The sequence below is a fragment of the Charadrius vociferus genome, unplaced genomic scaffold (genome assembly GCF_000708025.1).
Source record: "Charadrius vociferus isolate BGI_N301 unplaced genomic scaffold, ASM70802v2 scaffold196, whole genome shotgun sequence".
NCBI classification, from domain to species: domain Eukaryota; kingdom Metazoa; phylum Chordata; class Aves; order Charadriiformes; family Charadriidae; genus Charadrius; species Charadrius vociferus.
In genome coordinates this window covers 447,278-473,914 of record NW_009648953.1, presented here as the reverse complement: position 1 = coordinate 473,914, position 26,637 = coordinate 447,278, and the positions used below count along the sequence as shown (strand labels likewise).

General features: G+C 38.5%; 1 protein-coding gene across 2 annotated transcripts in view; it reads right to left on the bottom strand.

The window, feature by feature from the left end:
* Positions 1-26,637, bottom strand: part of BRAF (B-Raf proto-oncogene, serine/threonine kinase) — a 64,164-nt gene that overhangs the window by 6,394 nt on the left and 31,133 nt on the right. Inside the window, exons 7-18 of one of the 2 annotated variants that reach the window (XM_009887395.1) lie at positions 17,989-18,148; positions 16,332-16,368; positions 14,789-14,908; positions 11,935-12,071; positions 11,052-11,169; positions 10,251-10,335; positions 7,760-7,936; positions 6,215-6,261; positions 5,549-5,667; positions 4,648-4,779; positions 1,878-2,012; positions 842-995 (exon numbers count right to left, since the gene is read on the bottom strand). In XM_009887395.1, coding sequence (XP_009885697.1) covers positions 842-995; positions 1,878-2,012; positions 4,648-4,779; positions 5,549-5,667; positions 6,215-6,261; positions 7,760-7,936; positions 10,251-10,335; positions 11,052-11,169; positions 11,935-12,071; positions 14,789-14,908; positions 16,332-16,368; positions 17,989-18,148 — 1,421 coding nt within the window. The remainder of the gene's footprint in view (positions 1-841; positions 996-1,877; positions 2,013-4,647; positions 4,780-5,548; positions 5,668-6,214; positions 6,262-7,759; positions 7,937-10,250; positions 10,336-11,051; positions 11,170-11,934; positions 12,072-14,788; positions 14,909-16,331; positions 16,369-17,988; positions 18,149-26,637) is intronic. The other variant, XM_009887396.1, reaches the window with a different exon arrangement.

The following is a 26,637-nucleotide window of genomic DNA, read 5'->3' as shown; positions in this document are numbered from 1 at the left end:
TGAAGAATAGGCACCATTACCAGTAATATTCTTGCAGTTCAGCAAAAGCAGATTCAGAATTTCTTCTATGTTGCATTGTAATGGAACATTTTCAGATGGTCTAAACTATAGCAGGTAAAAGTATTTAGGCAAAACCAAAAAGTAAAAAAAATCCCATGCCACCACTCCTCTGCAGGAAGAGTTGATCTCTAAACAGCACTATTTTAAACTTCAACTTTCAAAATAAGAGTCACATATCACTAAGGTCTTCCTTTGGATTCTGTGTTGTATCTGCTCCCTTCTGCTGACCACAAGAAGTTTTGACTGTGCTCAGCCTTGAAGCCAAGTTTATTTTTCCAATTGTTTCCCACATATGAGTAGCATTACTAACCGAGGAATCTAAAGCCTATTGCTCAAATATAATGACCTCAACTGAAGTGAAAAAAAAACAAAACGAACCAAAACAGCATAGCTTGAGTACATTAAAATCAAATACACTCCTGAGTAACTAAATCCAATCAATAAACTAGGCAAAAATGACACAGGCAAGCAAAAATGACACCCAATGACCTTACGAGGATTTTTGCTTGTTTTGAAGTTACTTTTCCCATTTCTTTTAATGGAATAATAATTCTTCTTGTGCCAGCTGTTCCCAGGGCATTCCTTACCACCACAGACTTTGGGCTCAGGACATTCAATGCCCAGTGTTAGGAAGTGAGTCTTCATTCCCCCCAGTAAACCTTTAAAACATAGCTGGTAGGAACTGAGAACGTACACGTGTGTTGCACGCACAGGAACACACCAGCACACAGACACACAGGCACACGCTTTCACATTTCTTTTCAGTGTACTGGAAACCCACCGTATCCCCCTGCTTGGATAGGTGTTTTTGGAGAAGCACAAGCATATAGACTAAAATCCTCTGTCTGGAAGCCAGCCCGGTTTAATGAGGGCTCAGATGCACTGCGGTGAATTTTTGGCAATGACCGGGCCAGAAGCTCAATGGAGGCAAGAATCTAAAAATAAGTAGAAAATAAGTGATCGAATCTGTTGTTCCAAAGCTGTAACAGTCTCTTAAAACCAAAGGCAGAACATCAATTAACTAAAGAAAAATATTTATACAGAAATTTAAACTGAAACTTTTAAAAATAGATTGCTGCATCGCACTCTGATGTTTATATCCTCAAAAAGCTGAAAAGTACCTTTTGGGAAGAAACTGCCTGATCTTCCCCTTTAAAAGGGCATACCGATTTCCCTCTGTGAGCATAATGAATATAGTTGCTTTTATTTGCCTCCTTGTTTATGCGCTAGTACCTATACCCACCATCGCTGCAAATAAACACAGCTTTGGCAGCACTTTGCTTAATACCATTTACCATCATGCCAGCAGGGGGAGCTCCTTATTTTTTGAAAACGCTTTGGTTATATTCAAAACAAACAAACAAAAAAAAATAAGCCCCCCTCCAGCTTTTAGAATCCAAACCTTCCTCAGCAGGCACAACAAACCAGGTTTTGTAACAAAACTATCAGTTTCCCTTCATAAAGCTTGGGGGAGAGGAAGGAGGAGGGGTTATAAAGATTTCTGAGAACATACACAGCAAGTTCTAATTTGTGTGTCTAATTACGATTATTAATTTCACTGTCTCCCACTTGAAACTTTCTCCAACACATAAATGCTTCTCCAACCACACAAGTCATTTTAATACCTGCTTTTTGAATCGAAAATAAACATTTCTAATTAAACAGCACTAACCAGGTACCAATCCGGTACTCTTATGGAGTCATGCTACAGCACTAATCAAAAACTTTTTGAACTGACCAGTGAGTTCATAATTGATCTTTATTTTTAATATTTGAATTGTAAAATCTACTAAGAACTAAAGAGGAAGATTTCTCACCTGTGGAAAAAGGGGTCTCTCATCTCTCTTCTTTTTTAAGCATTCAGCCATTAGTCTCTTCATAGCTTTTGGACAGTTGCTCCGTACTTTGCTGAGGTCTGGAGATAGGTATCCTCGTCCCACCATAAAAATTATCTTTATTTCAGGGGAAAAAAGATGAAGGGATAAGAAGATGAGTCCATAAAACAAACAGTAACAAAAGATTAACATTTTGCTAGACCATTTTAGTCCCAGCAGCAAGTTTTCTGCTCCCAGGAATCATTATCTGGTATCGAAACTGCCAAGTTTCTTAGAGTAATGCTTGCTAACCTATTCAGTACAGGAAAAAAAAAATTAGATTTTTCCTTCTCCTCCTAAAAGAGATTTCTGTGAAACTTGAACACTAGCAAATGGTTACCATTTACAGCAATAACCATCTAAGAAATGGTTCTTCGGTGTCAAAAACTGTTATAAAACCAAGAATAAGCAACCCTGTGGTAGGAACAGAATGCCTAAAAATAAGTATTCTGTATAAATAAATACTCTGTTTTATAATATAAGTCAACAGTAAGTTCACACTGAAAGGTATTTTAAGAAACACATGGACTTCAGATATTAAAATCCCTCAAGAATAAATTCCTTCATATACTTTTCCACCACAAAAACTTATTCTCGACATCTGACCACCTTCCCCATCCCCCCAAAACAACCACAACAGAAAAAGAAAAACTGCCTCTCCTCTGTAGAAGAGGAGACAGGCAGGCTTTGTATTTTCACAGTAACTCCTTTAACACGGAAGGCTTATATTTCACTTAAGGACAAAACTTAAGCATAAAACAAAGTAAAGTAATAGAAAGGAGGAAAGCATAGCATAAATATAGTTAATGTTCTCTTGGATATATAAAAAACCCACCAAACATCATCATGTCAAGCCAAGGTCAAATGCAATGTGGTTTGAGTACTGCAGTCACGCTGACACTAAAAAGCCCTTTCAAACTAGCTAATCAAAGATCCATTCATGCTGCAGCAGATAATCACTACCTTTTCTGAATACTCAGACAGACCCTGCAGGTGTATCATACCTTATATTTAATGAAGTGTAACTATTTCGTATCTTGACACTAACAAAAAAACCCAACAGAAAGACCCCACATCTCAAGCAAGCTTTACGTTATTTATACTAACATAATCTTGGTCCTTTTTCAACTTTCTGATTCAGTCACATCTGTGTTGGCACCAAGGAGTACAAAAACTCCCATATGGTTTCTTTAGAAATCCCCATGTACCAGAGCAGCATTTCAGAGTAAAGAGTTGTCTACCCTGTCCCTTACCTCTGCTGAAATGAGACTTATCATCATCTAGAAGTTACATTTTTCTAAGCAATTACACTACTTATGCTGAAACTATTCAAAATTTGTTATGATTTATGTTTCCAGTACCGTCTTTACAAATTACATAGGGATTAAACTTTTATTTTAACTACAGAAAAGACAGTATCAGTACAAGAACAGTCCTAACCTGTCTAGAAAAATCTGTTAAGGTGCAAGAAACACTCTGAAGTGTAACGAGAACGATGCTTTGCTCACTAAGATTCTTTGTTATGCCATAGTAGCTGGTGTAGATGCACCAACAGACTGGTTTTCAGACAACAGGCTGGGAGTGACAAAACTCAAGGCATTAGATCCCATTTTACATGTTGGCTTCACTTGCAATTTAAAATTTGTTTCAGCACTCAATTGTGAGCACTCACATCACTGGGTTCCTCTGTCAAATCTCAAAAGGTAAAACCAAAACAATACCCAAATACTGCTTTTAGAAGGCTATATCCATCTGGCCAGGAATCTGGACATTTCCCTTCTTTCAAAAGGCAAAACCAATTAATAATAATAATAATAATAACAACAACAACAATAATAATAATAATAGGAGTCATTCCAAATTTGATGAATTGGGATGAAGTGTTCCGACAAATACGGAAGCAGCCTTATAAAATGGCATTCACAGATGAACGTTGCTATGGTTGCAATTCTCAAGTACTGACAGTGAAAAAACAAGGGATGCGGACACAGAAACAACATAAATATATCACCGCCCAGACATGGAATACTTTACACCAAAGATCTTGATGCATAGATGCTATTTTCAGATTAGACAGAGAAATAATGAATCAGATATGCCTTCGCAAACATGCCTATCCTGTGGCGATATATTACAGGTGTGTGGAATATTTGTTCACAATTAAGTAACCTTACAGGATTCACACACTCTGTAAAGTCATATACTCCATCTGAGAAATGCTGATATCCCGAAATTCAATTAGATGGTGCATGCATTTCTCAAGATTGAAATGAATATAAAACATTCAGCGAGATGATTACCGTTCCATTTTGTCAATCCTGTTGCTGAACTATTATTCAATGCAAGGGGGGGGGCCGGGGGAGGAGAGAGGAATAAATGAACATATGGAGGATCATTTCGCCTTTGCAGAACTGTTCTAAACTAGATTACTATTAAGTAACCTGCTCTCTCCCTAATAAGTATCCTGGCAACCAGATCAGAAGCTGAAAATCTATACTTGAAGTAAAAAAGAACAATCAAAACATCTCAAAGAAGTAAGTAAATTGGTGCTACGTAGCTGAGGCAGATCTAGAAAATGCAGAAATGACATCTTGTAACATCAGAATCAGAAACACAAATCAAACACACAAAAACCATCAGAATGCGGACTTCACAAGGCTGAATCAATCTTGGTTTCAGGCCACAGCTGACTGAAGTCAAGCCCTTCCCTTACCTGGTCCCTGTTGTTGATGTTTGAGTATGGTAACTGTCCAGTCATCAATTCATAAAGAACAATCCCAAACGCATACACATCCGACTGAAAGCTATATGGGTTTTTATCTTGCATCCTGATAACTTCTGGTGCCTGTACCATAAAAGGAAAGAATTAGTTTTTCTTTCACCACATCAGGCCTCACACACCAGAAACAAAACACGGACTTGTCCAGAGTATAACAGGTGCAAGGCCCACTCTTGCCTTCAGATGTTACTGGGTCCTAATATAGAATGGATGTTGACATGAATCTCCAAATCCATTGGTTCTTTTTAGCTAGGTGATTATTCCTCTACAACAAAACAGAGTGACCTTGTCCAGGCCGAGAAGCTATTTGGAAACTAGAATTATAACAACACTGAAAATAATGCCAACTAAGAGAGCCTTCATTTTTTTCAGAGAGAAAAGGAGAAAGCAGAGTTGCACAGGAGGCTGTAACTATACTTATTAAGACTTAAGTGACTAGTATGACCTCTTGAGAGTAACCGATCCTTAAAACTTAACAGCATCTTCCTTTTGGCTGAGCTAGTTCCTCTGCTCCTTTGCAGAATGTTTTCCATGGCTTTTCTCACCTTCTCCTCAACTCTGGATTAAACACACACTTTTTCCTTAGCCACCATTTTCTTTTCAGTTTAAATCTCAGAATAAGGGACAAAGACACTAAAGGTTTTTTCCTGACTACTGGAAAACACATGCTTGAGGAAGAACTGAAAAGCATTCATTTAGTACTTCATATTACTGCTTGTCTTTTCCAGCTTAAGCCAGCTTGTGTATGAAAGCGTGCCGGAGGAAGAGTCTTAGAAACTTTGGCCAAAGGCAATTAAATTTCTTGAAACAAACACACTACTTCCCCCTTGCTTACCATCCATAGAATGGATCCAGACAACTGTTCAAACTGATGGGATCCGCTCCATCGTGATTTCACTGTAGCTAGACCAAAATCACCTATTTTTACTGTGAGGTCTTCATGAAGAAAAATATCTAAGGGGAAAATGTTAAGGGAAAACAAACAAGAGGTACCGGTCCTGTCCTACAAGAACAATAAACAGCTACAAATTTAAAACATTAAACGTAACAGTTTTAATTATCTAGCACCGCAGAAGAAGGTTTTCTCGTAATATAGATTCTAAGCAGCCAGCCTAGTGAATTATGGTACTGAAGGGCTACATAAAAAATGACTGGGCCAGTGCTGAACAGACCATGGCCCAGGTGGCTTTCTTGAAATGCCAAGTATAAGATGAAGAAAATATTCCCCGAGTGAACTGACATAATCTTTCATTACATGTAGAAACCAAACGATGCAAAAATCTTTGTGATACCACAACACAACTTGCTATGTTATTGCAATAGGCATAGTAAGTGTTCCCTACTTTGCTACCAGTGATATTGCCCCTTCTCAATGAAATTTCAACTCAGCAAATATTCACACATGAACAGCTTTTCACATCAGTAAGTTCAGTGCTGGCAGAAAAAAGCCCCAACCAGGAATGCTGTCACATTCCACAATCACATCTCTGGGAAAGGATACTATTACTCTTGAGGTCTCTGTGGATGATTGACTTGGCATGCAAATAACTGAAAAGGAACATCGTAGATTAGGTAGGTTAAATGATATTTCATTAATGAACAACTCAAAATTCACTGTATTACTAAAGCACATATTCTGTAAATATTCAAACTGCACATATTTATCAAGGTGGTAAAACTTCAGTTACCCGTTACAGTTCCTGCAAGTCACAGGAAAAAAAAACCAAAAATAAAATAAAGCTTAGATTTCCAGCTCAAACCTGATGCTACTGAAGAACAAAATAACAATTACGCACCAACTTCTGCTTTCCAGTTCTAACTCAATATTCAGAATAAAAATGAAAGAACTTCAGTAGTTTTTGACATGCCATTGAGTGCTGAAGGTTCTGCCTCCCAGCCTTAACGGTGACTGTCAAGACACTTTGTGGGCTAGTCACAGCTTTAGGTAACGTGTTTCTAAATTGCGGGAGCTAAATGTGCTTTCCAGTCTCTGCGTGTACTCAAGTATACTGACTGCTTTTTTAGTATGGGACTGGAAAAAAGATCCCCTGATTTCAGACTGGATAAATAGATTGCATGGAACACAGAGGGGAGTACTTGCCCCACAGCATAGATACAGCCTAAATTAGGAAGTAGTCTCCCATGGCTCTTTGTTTAGTCAATGAGATTGGCACAAACCTGCTGGAAAAGCCCCAATTTATGTCTCTGCTTTGAATCATGCTCATAAAACAGCTTCTGCATCTCCACTACCTACAGAGGGAGCCTGGGGAGATGAGCAGGCAAACAGAAGGCTGAGGCTGGTTGCTGCAAACACCTCCCTCCCTGTCTCTTGACTGAAAATGTAATAGAATACTTAGTAGAAAAATGGCACAAATAACTGCAATCATCATAGTGGTTTTCCAGCTGGAGGGTAATTTCTCTGATCCTACATCAGTGTTCTGATTTTGACACACAATATTGGGCTAGTTTTGTAAATTCTAACTCACTCAATTGCCCTCCATGGGAGTAAGGATTACTTACAGTCCTTAGAACAAAATAGGTATGTTTTCTTCAAATGTTGAAATCTATTATTTAGAGAGCTACAATACTTACAAGAAAAGGAGAAAAAAAATCGATTCTTTTTGCTAACAGGGCTGTCTGCCTTCTACATTATCTTACAGGATTCCGTCCTTTTGTTCACAGGGTGTTTCTTTTTAAACTATGTTTTACCTCCTACCATAAGACTATCTGCACTGTGAAGATCACAGAACCTGGAATAGAAATCTTTGCTCACAAGATTGAAAGTTTAGCTGCATTGTAATTATCTTCATTCTACTGCCTAAGATTATATTTCCTTGATGATTTGTATTTCCCTATGTTCCTAAAAAAGAACACAAAGTCTATTTTCCTAATCAAAATAATAAACACTTCACCAAATGCTTTGCTCATCAACACAGGACCCTGGGCTTGGCAAAGCGAGCTGATAGCTGGCCGTCAGTCAGAGTGTGAAGGGGATAAGTAAACACTGCCCCAGTGCTCATCTGCAAACAACTAATACGATACTTACTCCATGCCTTGTGCAGTCTGTCGTGCAATATCAATGAGTTTGATCATTTCAAATTTGGTCTCAATGATGTGTAGATGGTGATATAAACTGGACCCCTCACACCATTGTGTAACAATAGCCAACTGGGGTTTTGTTGAATAACCCATGAATAGCAAGATATTCACATGCCGTGTTTTCCTGTTGAAAAAAAGATCAGGCGGATCAGGAATCAGGAGAAACCCAGGCAAATGTATCACTGTCTAAATATATACTTCCAAACAGAAGCTGTTGGGTCAATCTCAACTTTTACTAAGATAACATGATAACCTGTTGCTAGATTCAGTTTAATTAATTATACCAGCATTTAGCCTTTCTTATCATGACATGGAATAGCTATTCTGTGGTAGGCACCGATTCCTCTTGCTTTTGCAAGCAACCCGGTACAGGACTGCTTGGAAGATGAAGTTACGACTACGTCCCCATGGAACAGTGATGGTTTGCAGGCAGGTCTGCTTTTGTGTAACCCCAGTCCAGCTATGAGATGTTGCTGCCCATAAGGAGGACATCCAAAATGAAATTCCAGTCTCAGAGGCTTCCAGGAAGGACAACTCTCATTCAGAAACCATCAACACACTTCCTTGACAAAGCTTCAGTTTTTCTTGGTGCTTTATTTGACAAGAATTTTGTGCTCTCTGTGGAGTCGGCATACAAGAAAGGATGGAAACTGGTTTGAAAACTGTACCTCAGTAAGGTTATGATGTGAACTTGTTTCCAAGCAGCACTGGGAGAGACTGGAGTTCACCACAGAGATTTGGCCAGATTAAATCAAACCTAGTTCAAAGACGGAGCAACACCAGACAGAAGAACTTCACAACGAACAATGCAGAGAGGATTATCTCAGTAGATACCCCAGTAGATTCAAGGCCTGAAAGAATCTACTGATACACTGTGAAATCTGAAAGATTCTCCTCACCCTCCAGGAAAAGTCAACCACATTCTTATTATCATCAAACGGACATGAAGAACTAGAAACCTCCAAACATACAATGAGATATTGTGAAGATGAAGCACCTAAGAATTCTGGAGTATTTCTTAGCTTTCCAGGGGCTGAGGAAAAACAAAGGCAATCTTCCAACACAGCTTGGTCCCGAAGGCAGTCAGCTCACTGTTGATGAAACCTGACAGACCAAGCTCAAAACCTGTGGTAGCTTCTTAAATCTACGCTGCTGCTGAAGATGGCAGAGCTCTTTAGGTTTTCTTATATTGAAAAAATGGGAGCCTAGAGTGTGAATCACTCTGTCCTCTCAGCGATGCAGACATTTCTACACTACGTGACTGTGCCTTTTTCAGGTTCAAGGATTTGTCAAGTGATGCTGAGAGTAACTGCTGAGTGAACAAAAAATAAGTGGTTTCTTGCAAATCCTACTTCAAAGCTAAGAAAGTAATGATGAAGACAATGGAAAAGGCACAACTACAGGTAAATCTGGCTTCTCTGGGTCAAAGGATAGGACAACTGACTATTTACTGTAAGTGCTGAAACGATCAACCACAGAGAAAGGCTGGAATCCATCTATGGGACTGCCAGCAGAAATCTGGACTAGGCATGAAGCACAAGAGTTTTGATTTCATTAAGGTCTCCTGAGCAGGTATGTCAAAAGTATGCAGAGATATCCAAAGTAGCATACCACAGAAAGCCTCCACTTCCACGAGAATGGGCTTAAGTGTATTCAGAAGTGATATTTCCTAGGGAAAAAGGCTGACCATCCCCTTTTCACCGTGTAGCTTACTGGGGATGTTCCTCCAGCACAGGCACCCAGCTCAACACATCAGTTTTCCAGAGGCAAAAAGCTTCTTTCTATTTTGTTTCTTAAAACAGAATTATGCTCAAGACTGCTCAAGATTATACTTGGATGCTCATGGTCTTCCCCAATAAATAGTCTATTGTATTGTGTTGATGGATCCTCTTTTAAGAGCTGAACCCAAGACATATACTTCCTCTGAGAAAGTACAAGCAGTAGACATGAGAAAAGAAAATAAAGAAGTGACTTCATGACTTCATGAAAAATACATTAAAAAACCCCTCAAAGAAAAGTCAACGCTACCGAACAGAAACTATTAAACAAGGGATAATATGGGCCAGTGCTGTAGCTCAAAACGAACAATCAATGCTCTCCTTCAATCTCAAAACATGGATGAGAGGAAAGAAAGGCCTACATTTCACACTTAGGCTTGCCTGTGCCCTGGAGGTAGTACAGTAGCAAAAAACCAGTCCTGTCTCGAGTGTTTGGACATACATATAGTCACAACATAGGTGTATAGACAAACACATACAGGGAAAGGAAGAACTAGCAGTGGTTACAAAGAACTATTTTCAAATGGCAAGTTATATTTTCTGCCCAAAGTATCATCATGGAGGAATAAGACCAATGTGTTCTAATGGAAATCTAAAATTCAATGATTAATGAAGAATAGATCTACACACATTATTTTATGCCATTAAAAATATTCTTACCTGAGCACTCCTACTTCATTTTTGAAAGCCTGTAATTGTTGAGGTGTGGGTGCCGTAACATTCAACATTTTCACTGCCACATCACCTTTAAAATAGCAATTTTTAATAAGTGCCATTGATACCTATTCCTCTATTGAGAAAATGCTATACAGAGCAACAGAAATACTGAGATAACCTATTTTCTAGCTTTCGTGAAACAAAACACTACAATATTAAAATAAGTAAATATTCTGTAAAATGTATAAAGACTGTTCTTATTTTACTCTGAGAAATCCTAGCCAAGTCAAAACTTTCCAAATACACATTTGAAATCCGCATTCATCAAGATGAATACTTCAGCCTTCCAAGTTACTATGTTCATCTTTACCCTAATGATTACTTAATTCTGAAGAACGTGCAAGAGCTGAGTTTCTACACACTGTGAAGTTCTAATGTTACCTATTTAGCGCACTACTTATTAATTTAAAAGTCACCTTTATGGCCGTTCAACATACTCTCCCCCATATGTCCATGTCTCCCTTGTACTGAGGAGCGCAGAATTGGACCCAGCACTCCCCGTGTGGCTTCACCAGTGCTAAGGGGAAGGATCACCTCCCTCAACGTGCTGGCAATGCTTTGCCTAATGCAGCCCAGGACACCATTAGCCTTCGTTGCCGCAAGGGCACACTGCTGGCACACGTTCAACTTGGCGTCCACCAGAATTCCCAGGCGCTTTTCTGCAAAGCTGCTTTCCAGCTGGGTGGCCCCCAGCAGGCAATGTTACTTGCTTAAGGATAACTGTTTGCCGCGCCGGCCACGTACCATGCCACTTTCCTTTGTAGACTGTTCCAAATGATCCAGATCCTATCCTTTGTCCAACTGTGATCTGTCCATCTGGTATCTCCCAATCATCACTTGAATCCCGTCGACCAAGGGTTTTCTTTGTATATACAGATAAACAATAAAAAGGAAGAGAGCAAGTGCATTAATGTCTGTGAAATCAGCTCCTTTGTTAAAGATTTGGTATCAGCATTTCATATCATTAAAATCCTAAAAGAAGTTTCTTTTTCAGATATTGTATTTGACTTTTCAAGCCAGCCATGCGTAAAACTTCAGCACATGGGTACACTAAATTATTTCCTGGCATGAAATATTTGCCACGAGTTTCTGGCAGTGTTAAAACCAGTAAATATTAAGAAAGTCTCATCAAAAAGAAAGTCTCATTTATTTTTCAATTCTTCTTCAATGCCAAATTGTGAATTTAAAAAAAAAAAGCAGACATTTTAATGTTTTCAGTTCTTAGTCAATCACAATGCTAAATTGTGAATTAAAAAAAAGCAGACATTTTAATGTGTTTTTACATTTGAGAATCACTAGAGAACTTTCCAAGTTCATGAATCAAGGTGGGAAAAGTTAAGCTGTTATTTGAAAAGAAATTGGCATTATAATATGAAGCACACCGAGACATTTGTGTGCAATGGAGTAAAAGTGAGTATAGTCAATTATTTAAATGATTTAGAAATCAGTCCCACCATTTCAATATTCCATTATTCATTGGTTTAAAGTGCTTGATCATTACCATACTCATCTTCAAAATAATTCAGAAGGCTTTGATGAAAGAAAACTGAGAGGAACATGGTTGTGTAGTACTTCTATACTATGAATACACCATACTAGGAGTGAAAATAGCTGATCTTTCCCTTACCATTCTATTTCTGTCTTCTGAGGATGAGGATGATTTCCTTTCCCGTTGGGGTCCTGGTGATTTCTGTAACGCTTTCACATTGGTGAGTGACCCAGGCAAAGAGGCAGGAGGTGTTGCAGACAAACCTGCAGTTGAACCTAAATTTCAGAAACAGGATAATTTTATCTGTAAGAAGCCAGCTTACAAGAATGTATCGATATTAAGTGCGAGAACTGTGTTTAAAATGCAGTATCTCCAAACATCAATGTAAATGTTAAGAGGGGACAATATATACTAGGAATATTGTCCTAATATTAGATTAGCGCTCAAGTCTTAGATTTTAGGAAGAGACAAGTCTATCGCAAACATTCCTGTATACCAGATAGTTCCCAGTCTCTTGTTCCTGAATTACCAGAAGGAATTTTTTTTTTTATATATATATTTCCTTAAATAGAAAAAAAAAATTTAAAAGTATTTTTTAATTCCACCAGTTTCTTGAAGAAGAAAAGTAGTAGCATTTTAGTTAGCAGTAGCTACCCCTCAGATTTCTTGTAGCTCACCTTTTAGGGACCTAATAAATAGCTGAAATACTGTACTTTGGAATCAAAACAGACTAAATGCAAAAAATTGAAATGTTTTCTAGTTGAAGTCTCCAAGTGCCACCTGAAAACCATTTGGCTGTTTTAAAGCTATCTGTTAGCAGAAAGCTCTTCTTTAAAAGTCAGTATTAGACTGCAGGAAGTCTAACAAAAAAAAAAAGAACAAGTTAGTTAGCTATTTGAAGCATATTCTATTAAATACAAAAAGAACAGTTTATCTGTAGCCTATATGTTATCTGAACAAATTGATGCAGGAAACTGTCACTAACAGAGCTGTGTTTCAGAGCCCCAATGGCTCTTTACAAATAGAGCACTTCAACTAGACACTGCTTTTTAAAATACACCATAATTATTCGTAACAAGGTTATGATGACCCTCCCAATGCAAAGGACATGAAATAGGGTCAACTGTTAATTAAATTCATGCTGCTCTGCTAAACAATGTATGTCATTGTACAAGACCTCCAACATTCCAACGCCTTCTCTCATGTCAGTGCTCTGGGAAGTGGCAGAAGATAAGACACCTCCTCGTATTCCTTCAGAAGCCCCCTTCTTACCAAAAAAGCATCTCCTAATGCCAAATTGAGTTAAAAAATTGACTTTGTGACTTTTAAAACTGTTGCTCGAATTCAGTCACTCGGTGTGTGCTAATTTATCAGACTATATATATCCATGACTGCCTGTCCTCACTGAGCTAAAATCCATACATTTAGAAGTGGAAGCACAAAATAATGACATACCAACATATCAAAAATGGGACACAGCATCCATAAACTTTGTCCCACGTGCTAAAGCAACAATAATGATGCATATTGGGTATCCTAACTACATTTACAAGCAGCTGGAAGCCAGTGACCTTAAGGATGGACTTCTGTTCATATTCATGTTATAGCCACAATACTGTCATTTATTTATTATGTTATTTGTCTGAAGTCACACGTATATTGAATTAAATGCATGATGTTCCCAGAACATGAGCGATTTTCCAAAAATTTACTGGGTTACAGACTTAGTCTGTAATAGCAAAGCTCTACTAAAATGTGTTTTCTTTAGAAGTAACTGAGTCTCCTACTTAAATTTTAATACCACGATATAGAAACACTAGCACAATATTCACCCTTCACCAAAAATGCTTACAGCACATGGTAGGACATTACCGTTAATCTGTTCATAATAATACCAGATGGCCTGTTTTCCAAGTTATTGGAATAGAATACTTCAGATAATGTTGGCTTAAGTCATTAGCTTGGACTGCGAAGCTGTACATAACGCATTCCATTCTGTAGCCAGTTTGCTTGTTGGGAACACCTGTCTTCTTACAAAGACTTCTGGAAAACCTTTACAAGTTCATAAGGTGAACTGCTCTTGATATATTCTGAAACAAAAGTCTTTGAAACAGCCAAGATGGTAGCATTTGAAAACCACGCTACATGCACTGAACTACCCATTTCTACATGTATGTGTATAGACATAAATATTTACATTTCATGCTATTACTCAGTAGTTGGTTTCTCCAGCATATGAAATCCCACAGAGTTTTGGGGGGATTTTGTGCAATACAACAGATCCATTGACAGCTTTAGGCCTGAGTTACCCCCAGAGTCAATGACATGAAAATGGAACAGTCTTATTTTACTGGTATAGGACACAAACAAATACTGTTTCACTGGAAATTTACTAACTAAATAAAACCTACATGGTCTAAACCATCTAGGGCCCCAATGTGGTACCAATAGCACACACTCAAAATGACATATTCATTGAAAGTTGACATGACACGTTACTTGAAAAGCTTGAGACCTAACAAGGTATCAATGGAAATGTTTGCAATTCACATTTGATTTCCTAGATTACTTTTCAGAACAAAGAACATTAAATATAGAAAACTGTTAAAGCACTGAACTGACTTAAACTGAACAGTCAAGGAAATTCTAAGTTAAGGGCATCGCTTTGTCTTTAAAATCACTGCAATGCAATCCAAGGACCTTCGCTTAGAAAAGTTATGTTAAGGTCCACGTTAAAACCTCAACTGTGAAATTCCTTGCTTTTGAAGATTTAAGTCAGGCTTTATTTATAGTCATTTTTAAGCGTGTAAAGGTGAAAGTGAGTATGTGTGAAAAGCACATTCAAAGCATTCCAGCCAGGCCAAGCAAAAAACAGAGGTGTTTTGATAAACTCACACACTTACATACACACGGTGTGAGGGTGAGGCACAAACAGCATCTGTGGTTTTACTTATTTTGTTTGGGTGAAAACAAGAAAGAAGAGCCCAACTACCTCTGAACACTGGGCCAGGCTCAAAATCAAACACTATTTCACTGGGGACAGAATGAAGGAGGGGACTGGGAGTCCGGGATTGGTATTTCCGAAGACAGCGCATCAGCTGGTTCAAAGGGGCTGTTAGAGAGAAAGAGACGGGCAGGCAGAGACAGAAAGACAGACACATAGAAGAAATGAAAGAAGTCATGGGAAATAACTAGGATGCTTTGACTCCTATTCATAGATTGCTTCTGTACTTTGAAGGAAAAAAAAAATCGTCAATTACTAATAACACTGTTTCAGGACTGGGAATAGCCAATTGTTTTCAGATGCCAAGCAGACAGCTTATGATCAAAAGTTAAAACCAACATGATAGCACAACATTTAAATGCTGGACAAAATGGGCAAAACTGTGGAGAGCCACACCTATCAACACATACAAAAATAGCTAAAACTGGCAACTTTAAATTAGTAAGCTTGCAGGATTAAAGGAAATTTCTTCTTAAAAAGCATTCTATCACTGGCATGAGAAAAAACGGCTCCATCAAACACAATGCAGTAGGTAGGTACCATCCTACCAACCACCAGATTTGGATGGGAGAAACAAAGTCAGTGAAAGCCCACAATACAAAACCTTAGAGATCTGGACAGACTGCACTAAGGTAATTCAGACTTTATTTATGGCGGAAGCAAGTTAAAATTAGTAGGAGACAACTGTGTTAATGATTTGGCGTTGGAAAAAACTGTCATATGCCTGCCCTACTTACTATTTCTTTATTTCTATATTATTATTATTATATTCATAAGAATAAACAGAGCACATAAGAAGCCCTCTCAGGAACTTGACAGCCAGTGGAAGAAGCAACTTAACAGTCCCGTGCACAACATGTGAAGAAAAATACATTTTCTGGCACTAGTTCTGACTTAACTGTGAATTAGGGCTGTGTGTTACTGGAGGAAAACCAAAAAGACCTGGCTTTAGCGTAAGGTCCTAACAACCTTGTTCCAAGAGTAGCACAGGCATGCAGTACAGCAAAGCAGCATCTTCAGCAGGGGTAGAGGGGGAGAAGAACCGGAGTATTTCATGCTGCTTTAGGATGCAGCAGTTCATATGGAAGGTCAACCTACCATATTGATGGTTTTCAGTGAAAATCCCTGTTGTTTCCATGGGTGGAAAGGTAACAACAGGCACAAAAATCTCTGAGATTGGGAGAGTTGGGAAGTTGTAGCGTATCTGTGTGCAGCCATGTGAGGGAATGAGTGTGTGTGTGTGAGAGCAAAAAAGTGATGGTGCAAGATAATTTTAAAACTAAAAAACTAGATGCCACTTCAAAACGTTTTCTCCTTCCGTCTCCCCCGCTCCCAGAATGACCGGCAAATGACTCAAACCTTTGTCAGACAAATATTAAAGTTCATGGACAAGCAAATGCAAATTCATTTTTTGTTCTAGTCATGTTTTCCTTTGTGCCTGTGTTTTTTTAGAAGGAAGTAGAACAAAGGGAAGGGACAGAGAGGTTGTGTAATTAAATATAGCACGGTAGCTAGTTTAAACACTACTTACCTCCCTCTCCTCGTAAACCCTGGTCTCTAATCAAGTCCTATAAATAAATAAATAAATAAAAAATTGTGTTTAATTTAGGTATTCTAATTTACATTCCAGAATCAATTGAGATTGATCAAATTGAGAATTCATAACCTCTTCTGTTGTCCGTGAAACAAAAGTTGTTTCCTACCCTGGCTTACTAATAGCAGCAACTCCAAAGACTATTTATAGCTACTAAACTCTTCAAAATTAGTTGCTTTAAAACAGCATCTATCAGTAGTAAAGTGAAATGTACACCACCCAAAATAGATGCTGACATGAAAATATTGATTTAAACATACAGTTGGCCAAAATGCATGGAGAAATATCGAACCAAACATTCTCATTACAGTGTTTGTGGCACAAATTATTTGAACTGTCATATCAGAAGCTGGGACACCAATTTCCTGTACTGAGGTACACCAGTCAAATGAGTTCTGCTTCATTTTATCTTGTAACAAAGCACCTTATTTGCATAGCCAGACGCACTCTGTTCTTCTCAGAAATAACTGCAAAAGCTTTCCTTCACTCGCAATCCACTATGAACTGAGAGTATCTTTTACAGCATATCCAGACGAAAAGCAAACTACACTAAGGATTTTCTAAATGGAAGAAAACCAGAAAATTCTAGCAGTTTCCCTCTGTATGTCCATATTCATCATCAAGCTTTTTTTTTTTTTTGGTTACACAATTATTTTATTGCTTTATACATTGGGCACTGCCGCAGAAAGAACTGGTCCTTCCTCTCAGCTGCATCACTGCCACATAACATATGCAAATGTCTATGCGGCCACACTCTTAATACTCGACTAACATTTCACCTGTTACTCAGCTCACATGCAAAACACATTTTGTACCTCATTGTCCAGGCAGACTTCAAGACTGCTCACCTGACAAATGATTCATTTCTAGGGAGCAGACTTAAGGGCAAAATACAACCTGTACATGTTAGCAAAATTAGAAAGAGGTTGATTTGACCAACATTTTGAGAGGTCGTAGCTGGCCTTATACTCACTATCAACCATTATTATTATTATTTATGATTCAGCATCCAGAAATTTCAAAATTGTGGAAAACAAATTAAGTGTGGCGGTTTCTGAATACTCCAAAAGAATGTTCAGAACAATATATACCAGGCTCTTGAAATCCTAAGGAACATTCAGTAAACCTGAACTCAGCTTACTGCAGTAATTTAATTTTCTTCAATGCCAGAAATATTAATTGAATTACAAAGACTAAAAATCCCTATCTTGCATATGAAGAAATATGCTTAACACATGCAATGGTTTGTGAAAGTGGCTTTCATATTCTTAAGGCTGTGGTACAGCTAGCAGCACGAGCCTTGGAACTAACGACAAAAAAGAGAGCAGTGGTTTGTGGCAGAATGTTGCTTTGAAAATGAAAGGACAGAACTGTCAAAAGGCAATTTCTGCTTTTGGAGAATGGGTTATTTGCATTCTTAGAGCTCTTAATAGCAAAAATATCAGACGTGGTATCTATGAAGATTCTGACAGACCACCAATGATTAGTTTAGAAACACAGCACTCGTGTGTACACAAGATAAATTTAATGCACTGATATTCATAAGGGAAACATCAAATCTCCTATTCCTTATCCAAACATTGTGAATACTTACATCAATATTGACTGGCTCGATTGTATTGATGTGAACATTGGGAGCTGAAGAGGATCGGTCGCGTTGCCCAAATTGATTCCGATGATCTTCATCTGCTGGTCGGAGGGGCTGTGGGATTGGAATGGATTTTGAAGGAGAAGGACTAGGGAGAATTGGTGGTCTGAGAAACAAAGTCAAGGAAAAAGAGGATTTAGGTCTACAAATGGCTTCAAACACTGCATAGTGGGTGTGGTAAGTCCTTTTCAACTATAATAATACATATATTAAAGAAACTGATCTAAAGGCCTGCATAAAAACAATTTATAATTAACGATCTCTACTCTCCTATGATCAATTGCAACAACTCTGTTGCACAAACTACCTAATCACATAGCTGTGAAGTGTTCTGAGTTAAAACAAAACAAAAAATCCTAACATACAATACCAAACTAGTAATAATAAATCCTGATCTGAAAAATTTACGTAGCCCAACATGCACTGCAGATAGCAAGATACTCTGCGGTTTCCTCACTTCAGAGTTAAGGCAATACATTATTTTTAATGGCAACCCATTGAGAACTAAAATGCTTAACATCTTACATCAACATTACAGTCAGAAGATGTCACAGAACAAATTGTATGGATGGGATTATTGTTCAATGAAAAGACTGAAAATTACATACTGGTCACGCAACATAATTGATTTGATATTATGGCCAATATAATATGAATTATTGATACTAAAAGAAAGCATATCGCCTCTTAAACCTCAACCTTTAAGAAATAACTTCGCATAGTGCAACACCTCAAATTCTATTTACAGTACTACACTTACGCAATGCAATAGATATGACTTGAAAGATAAGCGTTCAGACTATACAGACAAGTTTTCTGAAGAAATGCAAATGTTGCCAGTCAGAAACATAGAGAAAGTCGGTTATCCATTTATTTTGTTAAAGTACAATAAATTGCCATTTATCTCTTACTCAAGGGAAGGTCAATGACTGTTAAGTCTAATGATTCAATTTAATGGATATAAGGCAAAAGGTCAATGATAACCATTTGCCAATTTTGTCAAAGAAAACTTTATGTTAAAATACACATGGTATCTGACAACAAGAATTTACAGTAAACACAAGTCCTAAGAGAGGAGCCAAGTCCTCCAGCCATTCAGTTACTCACGGGTTAGCTACCGTGCCCACAAAGGCAATGCCCACAGGGAGAGGCTTCAAAAATAAAACACAGAGCAACATATAGTTGCTATCGGTCCTGGTGCCACCTCCTGTAAGTGAACACTCCTTGGCCTCTCCAAAGATCTTTAGGGGCAACAAGTGTTTTCAACAGCATCTCTTGATGTTTTTTCAGAACTGGGTCTGCTTTAAAGACTATTACCCTGCCTTTCTTTGAAGAATTTATATGGTTTGGCACCGACCCTAGAACTCAGAGCTATCTGTATCCTATGTGCCTGTCATCTTTTCCTTCCTGGCCAACAGTCTCACAATTGAGAATGGCAAAACAGCACTTGTGAATTAATTCAAGTAACAGCCTAGTAAGTCTTGTAATACAAAATTATGTTTGGGAAGTGTGTGTGTGGGAAGAATAGGTTGCGGGGTTCAGCCCTGCTTAACTTTTTTTAAAAAGTTACCTATTGTCACATGACAGCATATAAATATTGGGAACATACTGGGAAGCAATGAACTGAAAGTGCCAACAGACAAATCTCTGAGAAAGGGCCTTGAACAGCGTTTCAGAAACATTTTTTAAACGCAGCTGATTTACGTATACATAAGCTAAAGATTTCACTCATTGCTACCAAGTGCCTACAGGTACAGTCTTTTCTATTGAAGATGAGGAAGTTTTGAACTCCTGAACTTTTTTGTAAGGAAATCATGCAACTAGAACTCACATCAGGAGATGGGACACTGCGCAGATACAAGCGCAGGACTTGGTCGACATTCTAAGGCGCTCTATTCCCATGTTAAGGCAAGCGTGTCAGATGCTGCACAGAAAGATTTCAGAAGAAAAGCCTAAAAAGTGTCTCAGCCAGGCCAGTACTGTCATTGTCGGGATAGCTAACTCCTGCTCTAACTTCCTGGGAGTTCTCAGTAATAATGAAATTAAGGGAAATGTGTAACAACAAACATCAGATCATTGCACTGGGAGAGATTGTGAGACAGCATTTGAGCTCTGCCACAGGACGAGAACAGAAGCAATCAGATCTTCTGTGATCATGAGTAAGCCAAGGGAGAGAAAACCAAATTGCAGAAATACTGTTTCAATTACATCCTCCTTTGAGTCATAAATGGTCATCTGCTAAGGGAATCTGCAAATACTTCTGTATTTCTGGTCACAGGTCATCATGCCCATCATGTTGCTAGTACAGATAGCATGCTATGTCATGCCATATTTGAAAACAATTTGAATAGCTTTTTCTACTCATTAAATTTAACTGGGGGAAGTTCAGATCTTTAGAAAACAATTATAGGCCGATAAAGAATTCTCCTTTTTTTGGAGTCTCTAAGCTATTATTGGGAGGATCGCTAGATTTTAGACACCAAACAATCCAGAGATGGGAATATCATCAGCAGTTACCCACGTGCTCCATCTATACAATCAGGATTTCATTAACGGGTGTCCTTGGGACATTTACAAAAAGGTAGGTTGTTTTTGCTAAATGGGAATTTTGCTTGAAAAAGGTAACTAGCGAAGAGAAAGACACAAGGGGTTTACTAGCCAAGATGGCCTACTGAGAACACAAGTTCAGAAGAGATGACCACCAGCCTTGGCCTGTGTGCAGCAAAAGCTGTATCTTGATCTGCATCAAGATATTGATGTATGGAAACACGGCAGCACAAAGAACGCAGCAATCCTCTTAGCTACCAAAAGCCCACTCTTATAATATTCCTAAATTTTAGTTACTCCAGGAGGGCAGAAGGGACGCTGGAGCAAAAAGGACCAGCCATCATCATTTGGGAAAATGTGACATCATCTATTCCAGGTGAGTTACTAAACTAGTTCTGTAGCCTATGTAAACATATTGCCCAAAAAAAAAAAAAAAAAAAATAAATCAAGAGGACCAGAACACAATTGCTGCAAAGAAGTGTTTACTGTGGCATACATGTATAGCAGGCTGGGGCTTAAAGGAGCAGAAGTTTAAATACTAGGATCTAAATTTCTGTTGCTCCTGTAGCCTTTGTGAGCAGGTAACAGCCAACCTGCTAGCTAGAAGAGACCCTCTACAAGTAAGGTCAATATTCTGACCTACTGTAGAGAGGTTATACAACCTCATCTTGCGCACGTTCTTCCAGCCTCTTAGATGTGGGAATTCCTTTAACAAACAATTTTCACCTTCCCAGGCAACAAGCTGATAGAGTTGTCAAATCTCGATTTAATATGTTATAACCTTTCCTGGCAGCATGACAGAACATGCGTTTTCCTTGGACCACGTATTTAGGATAAGCACATTGCTGCCTCCCTTTTTGTCAAGACAAAACAGAAAGACGTTTTGTCAGGATTTACCCTTTGCCAATCACAGCAAGTGCCAACATGTCCACAGATTTACTATTCTACAAAACTGGGTCGATGGGAAAGAGGAAGGTAACTCAGAAAAATGCCCACATATCCTACCTTATACATAAACAATTTTATAAAATCATATACAGTACCTCCACTGGATCTCAGAAATTACAATGATAAAAGTTAGTTCACTTTACAAATACAAAAGAACATTTTAATACAGATTTTCCTGAATTTACTTTAACTCCCCAAGGTGATGTTTCAGATATCTAAGAGCTGGTCTACTCAGGAAAGATTTTTCTTAAAAGAGTTTTGTTTGGGCTCCAAGATTTTTGCTCAGTTTTTTTATTTTGCTGTAGTTAGGCAAATATTTAAACTGAAAATTCACATTCATCTAGCTTCAGCTATACAGTGCGTGCCACTTCCCTTTCAAAACGACAGCATCTCTACTGGACTGAGATTTTCCTGGTTCCCCTCCCAGCCTGAACAAGTGCATCCCAGTTTAGCCACAGGGTTCAGTGTAGTACAACACTATTCACCTGGCAGACTGCATACTTGTACCCAAGCCAAACCTACTGCAAGCTAAAATGCTTGGGACATTTACAAAAACGTAGGTTACTTTTGCTAAAGGAGACTTCTGCTTGAAAAAGGGTTTTGTTTTGTTTACACCAATGCTTTGTTTTGTTTTGTTTACACCAGAGTACAAAAAAGGGTTTTGTTTTGTTTACACCAGAGTATGATTGGCTTTGGTTTTTTGTTCCTGCTGTTAATGAAGATCACAGTGCACTTCCATTTTCAAGGTAAGGTCTGTTAAGGATCTGGGATACAATGGTATTTCAGCTACACTAGCAAGCAGGTAAACTGTAAATTTTGGGGGCCAAACATGTTCTAGTTTAATTATTGTGGTAGTCCATAGACATTGCCAGAAAACAAAGTAATTTTTTTTTTCTCTTCTTTCCCCACCTCTGCAGCCTGGAAATAGCCAGTAACCCCAAATCAAATGCTGATTTGGAGAAAAGGATAGCATACAAGTTTGTAATTCCAAGCTAGAGAAGGTTATTCTTATAGCATCCAGTCTAGAAGCACCATGGTACAGATCTGAAGCAATCATAACTTCTTATGGATTAGTGCATTTTTCTACACCGTGATACCTTGTTTTCATCCGTGTTGGCTTGTAGGTGTAAAACAATTGCCAGGACTATCACAACAACATGCATTTATACTGGCCTTTGGGCCCAGATGAAAGCTTAGCAATGCTTTCCTAAAATTTCTGATAGCTTCATAAACCAGGGGCTATCAAGAGAACTCCCACAGCTGTCATTAGTCCTCCAAACCAGGTTTCAGTTCACTAACATGTTTTTGCAAATAAAGTTTTGGGGAGCAAAGGGGTTCCCCCACCTGTTGTACAGACTAAAGATCATTTTTCTAAAGATCCTGATACCAGGCCTTTTCTGCTCAGCAAGAATGCATATCAAGTTAGATATTGTAGGAAGTTTGCTAACATTTACATGGAGTGATCTGGAAAAGGACTGGTGTCAGAATTTTTAGGGGAAAACTTCATCATTGTTTTACACAACAAAATACAAAGCTTTTGCTCACTTAAACACATGGGGATCTAAATGGTGTTGTAGTACTAAATACAATACTGGAAGACCGTGTCTTTATTTCCTTGGATTTTCAGAAGCTTTTCTAGACATTGAAATATGTTCGGCTGAGGCAGAAATGATCAGTGAATATTTGGAAGACAGAAAGGAAAGCAGAGCTGTTTAATCACAGGCTGGAGCCTGCTCTAAAGCAGGGACTGGCAAGTTTCCAAGAATGGTGCACCAGACAGTCCCCCTTCCTTCCTCAAATTTAGAAGATGAAGCATGTTGGGAAATGTTGTTTTTCAAAAAGCCAAGATGTTGCCAACCTGCTTACTAGCAGCGTTCTGCCTCCAGCAAAGCAGACACTTTCAGTTTCTATCGAGTCCAACCCGCCCCTGTGCTATTCAAAGTCTGATCACGCGCCCCCTTACCACCCACTCCACGGGTTACTTACCCTGCCATAACATCTGCCTCATGAGTTTGCTGAGCTTTGCCCAACATCACAACATCTGAGAGAATAGATGGAAGTTGAAAAAGATAACTTGGGAATATTTTGAACAGCTAATGTCTCCCTTTTCATATATTTGTAACATCCGGGGAAGTGTGTTCACAGGAATTCTGTGCTCATATTTTACGAGCAAAGATACAGAAGGAACTTTATGATAGTGCTATGAATGAAATGAATACAATGTATTACATACAGTTTGTGTACTTCAATTTTATTACAAATGGCTATTATCAGGGAGACCTACACTTTTAATAATTCTTTCCAGTTAAGTGCAGAGTATAACTAAAATGACTGCTTTGGCACAACAGGATAGTGCAAACTGAAAGAACTAAAACGGGACAAAAGACCTAATGTGGAGGCTGGACACATTTTTATATGGCGTTCAGGAATGTGCAAGTTGGACCATATGCGCTCCCCTCCACTTGGGGAGGAATGTCTGGAGGGACTGCCTATGGCTTACAGCTGGAAGAATGAAAGGCTACAGGACTGGATTGCTCTAGGATGTTACACATGAGCAAAGTGCAACAAAGTTCTCCAGCACGTTTAGCAGCTTTTGCATCATGTCCAACGGTCTTTTCCTTTACGTCCCTTTCTCTTTCCAACTTCTCCATTTGATCCCTTGACAATTTCTCAGCATGTCACACACGCCTCTGCTCTTGAGCTTGTCTTGCAACACAAACTCTTCCTTTCTTTGGGCACTTTGCCTGCCGCTGGAATCCCTTCACAAGGCTAAAAGATGAAGAAGGATGTCTGCCTTCTCTTTCCTCAGGGTTACCAAACGATTAGTAACGTCCCTTCCTCTGTGGGCTGTGTCATACAAGATGCTAGGAGAACAGAGAAATCAAAGGAACAATTATTAAACTAGAAAGTGTTAATAAAGCACTAGTTCCTCATATTTTCAATCCTGCTGCCCAACTCTCAAATTTCAATCCCTTACTCTCTTCCCAGACAAGATAGCCCCAAATGTCAGACGTTTTTTTTTTTAATTCCAGTTGAGCTGTTGTCCCATATTGTAGCAGTACCCTTTAACAAAACTGTGGATAAGTATATGCTTTTATAGAAAAGGCCAGCATTTCTTTTTAATTCTAAAAAAATTCAGAGAAATTAATATTTCCACAATCATATATTTAAAAAACAGATAAGTACTGTTAAAGAAAGGCAAGAGGATAACCGGAGAAAGGTATGGACAGTGCTATATGCTCATACAATAGCATCAAAGCTGCTTTTGGAAAGGAAATACTACAAACAGATGCTTGGGGAAAATTACATGACGTTGTAACATGCACGCTACTTGCGGACACCAGCTGATAATCAAAAACCATTTTCAAAATAAACAGAATTTTGAAGGCATGATGTATGTCCTTTTTTTTTTTTTTTAACAATGAAGCGTACAGCAAGGCAAAAAAGTAGAAAGCTAGAAACCTTTTACAGCTCCTGCAACTACAAACATTTACAGATACAAAACTTAGGAAAAGCTCCTTAACCTCAACTGGCAAGTATATTTAAATGTTAACACTCATATATACGTGAAGTTTAAAACCTTAAGGCATTAAGCAGCTTTGGTCTCATTTTTTCCTTTCCATTTTTACTTCACAAAACTAAGGCTGCCTGAAGCAAGGCATGTATCAATTAAGATAATCCATCCTGTTGTATCCTCATAAACTGCTAAGAAAGCACAAATGTGAAGCAGAGGCAACTGAAAAGTAGGAAAATTTAGCATATACCAGTGTTAGGATTAGGGCTATATAGTGTCCTTGGCACCCGCAGGCATTTAACACAGTTGGTATGAACAAGCTTCTTCACAGACTAATAGTTCTAGCCTGGTTATAATTTCGGCTGTTCCATGAGAAAGGCAGTGCCTGCTTAGCTTAGAGAAGCACAGCAGCAGCCTTGTCCACAATCTGCTGCACTAACATCCACAGGATATAAAGGCAACATCCACAACCTGGAAGAGGCACTTCCAAATTTACTTGAAACGGCACAAAATAATACAAATAAGAACATCGTGTCTCTCTGTACTTACCAAATGAGGTTCCCTCTGCAGAACTGTCAATCTGTTTTCCTGGGAGACATCATATTTGATGTTTCATAATATAGTCTTGTCTGTCCAGGGAATTTCTCTTCTAGTTAAGTCCATAGGTGCCTGTGTAGCTTCCAGCTGTGTTTCTGCTTTAGTTTGGGCACAACGCTCACTATTCCAAGAGAGCCTCTCTGCCAAATTCAGTTCATCTCCATGCAGCACACAAGTCCTAGGAATGTTTTTCTGAAGGCTTTTGTATTTGGTGCTCTTAATAAATCTGCATCAGGTTTCTTGACTTTGATACACATCCTTGAGTTACTTTTTCCTGGAGATTTGTTCAGCTATCTAGTGCTGGGTGGTGCCAGCGATCTTTTAGCTACTGGGAACATAATCTAAATCTGATCACGTATCTCTTCACAGAGAGAGCATCCAGAATCTTTGTTGGAAATACAGGGGATGGAGGCTGTGGTCAGTTTCAGAAATCTAATTTTACAAAACCTGGGTCTGCGGCAAACATGCTATTGGCATTTCCCAACATCTAAACAGGAGGAAGACAGCTGGTCTGGAGGATACTAAAGCAATGTGTATGTGGAAAAGCTACTAAAGCAGTATAATGAACCTGGAATTGGCATCTGTTCACACCAATCTTATAGTGGTGTGGCCTGTTCTGAAACAGAGGTATGTCACTTCAAGGCAAATAAATTGTAGTTCAATAACACAAACTACAAGAATTTGTAAGGATATAGTTTTGGTTTGTATTAAGTATAAAATCTTTCCAGTTTAGACCAGGTCTAAGCTACCACGCAGAAGAAGTCAGTTTAACAGGTAAGGCCCCAATTCTACAGAAACTTATGCACACATTTAACTTAGGTTCATTACTAATTTATATCATTCATGTGAATGAAAACATTCACTTCTTTGAAGTTAAGCATAAGTGGATATATTTGCATGAAAAGCCCGATTACAAAAATGTAGAGTTGCAAAGCAGTATTTTGAGTGTTTCTAAGCATACAGTACTGAAATGTTATGTTATTAAACAG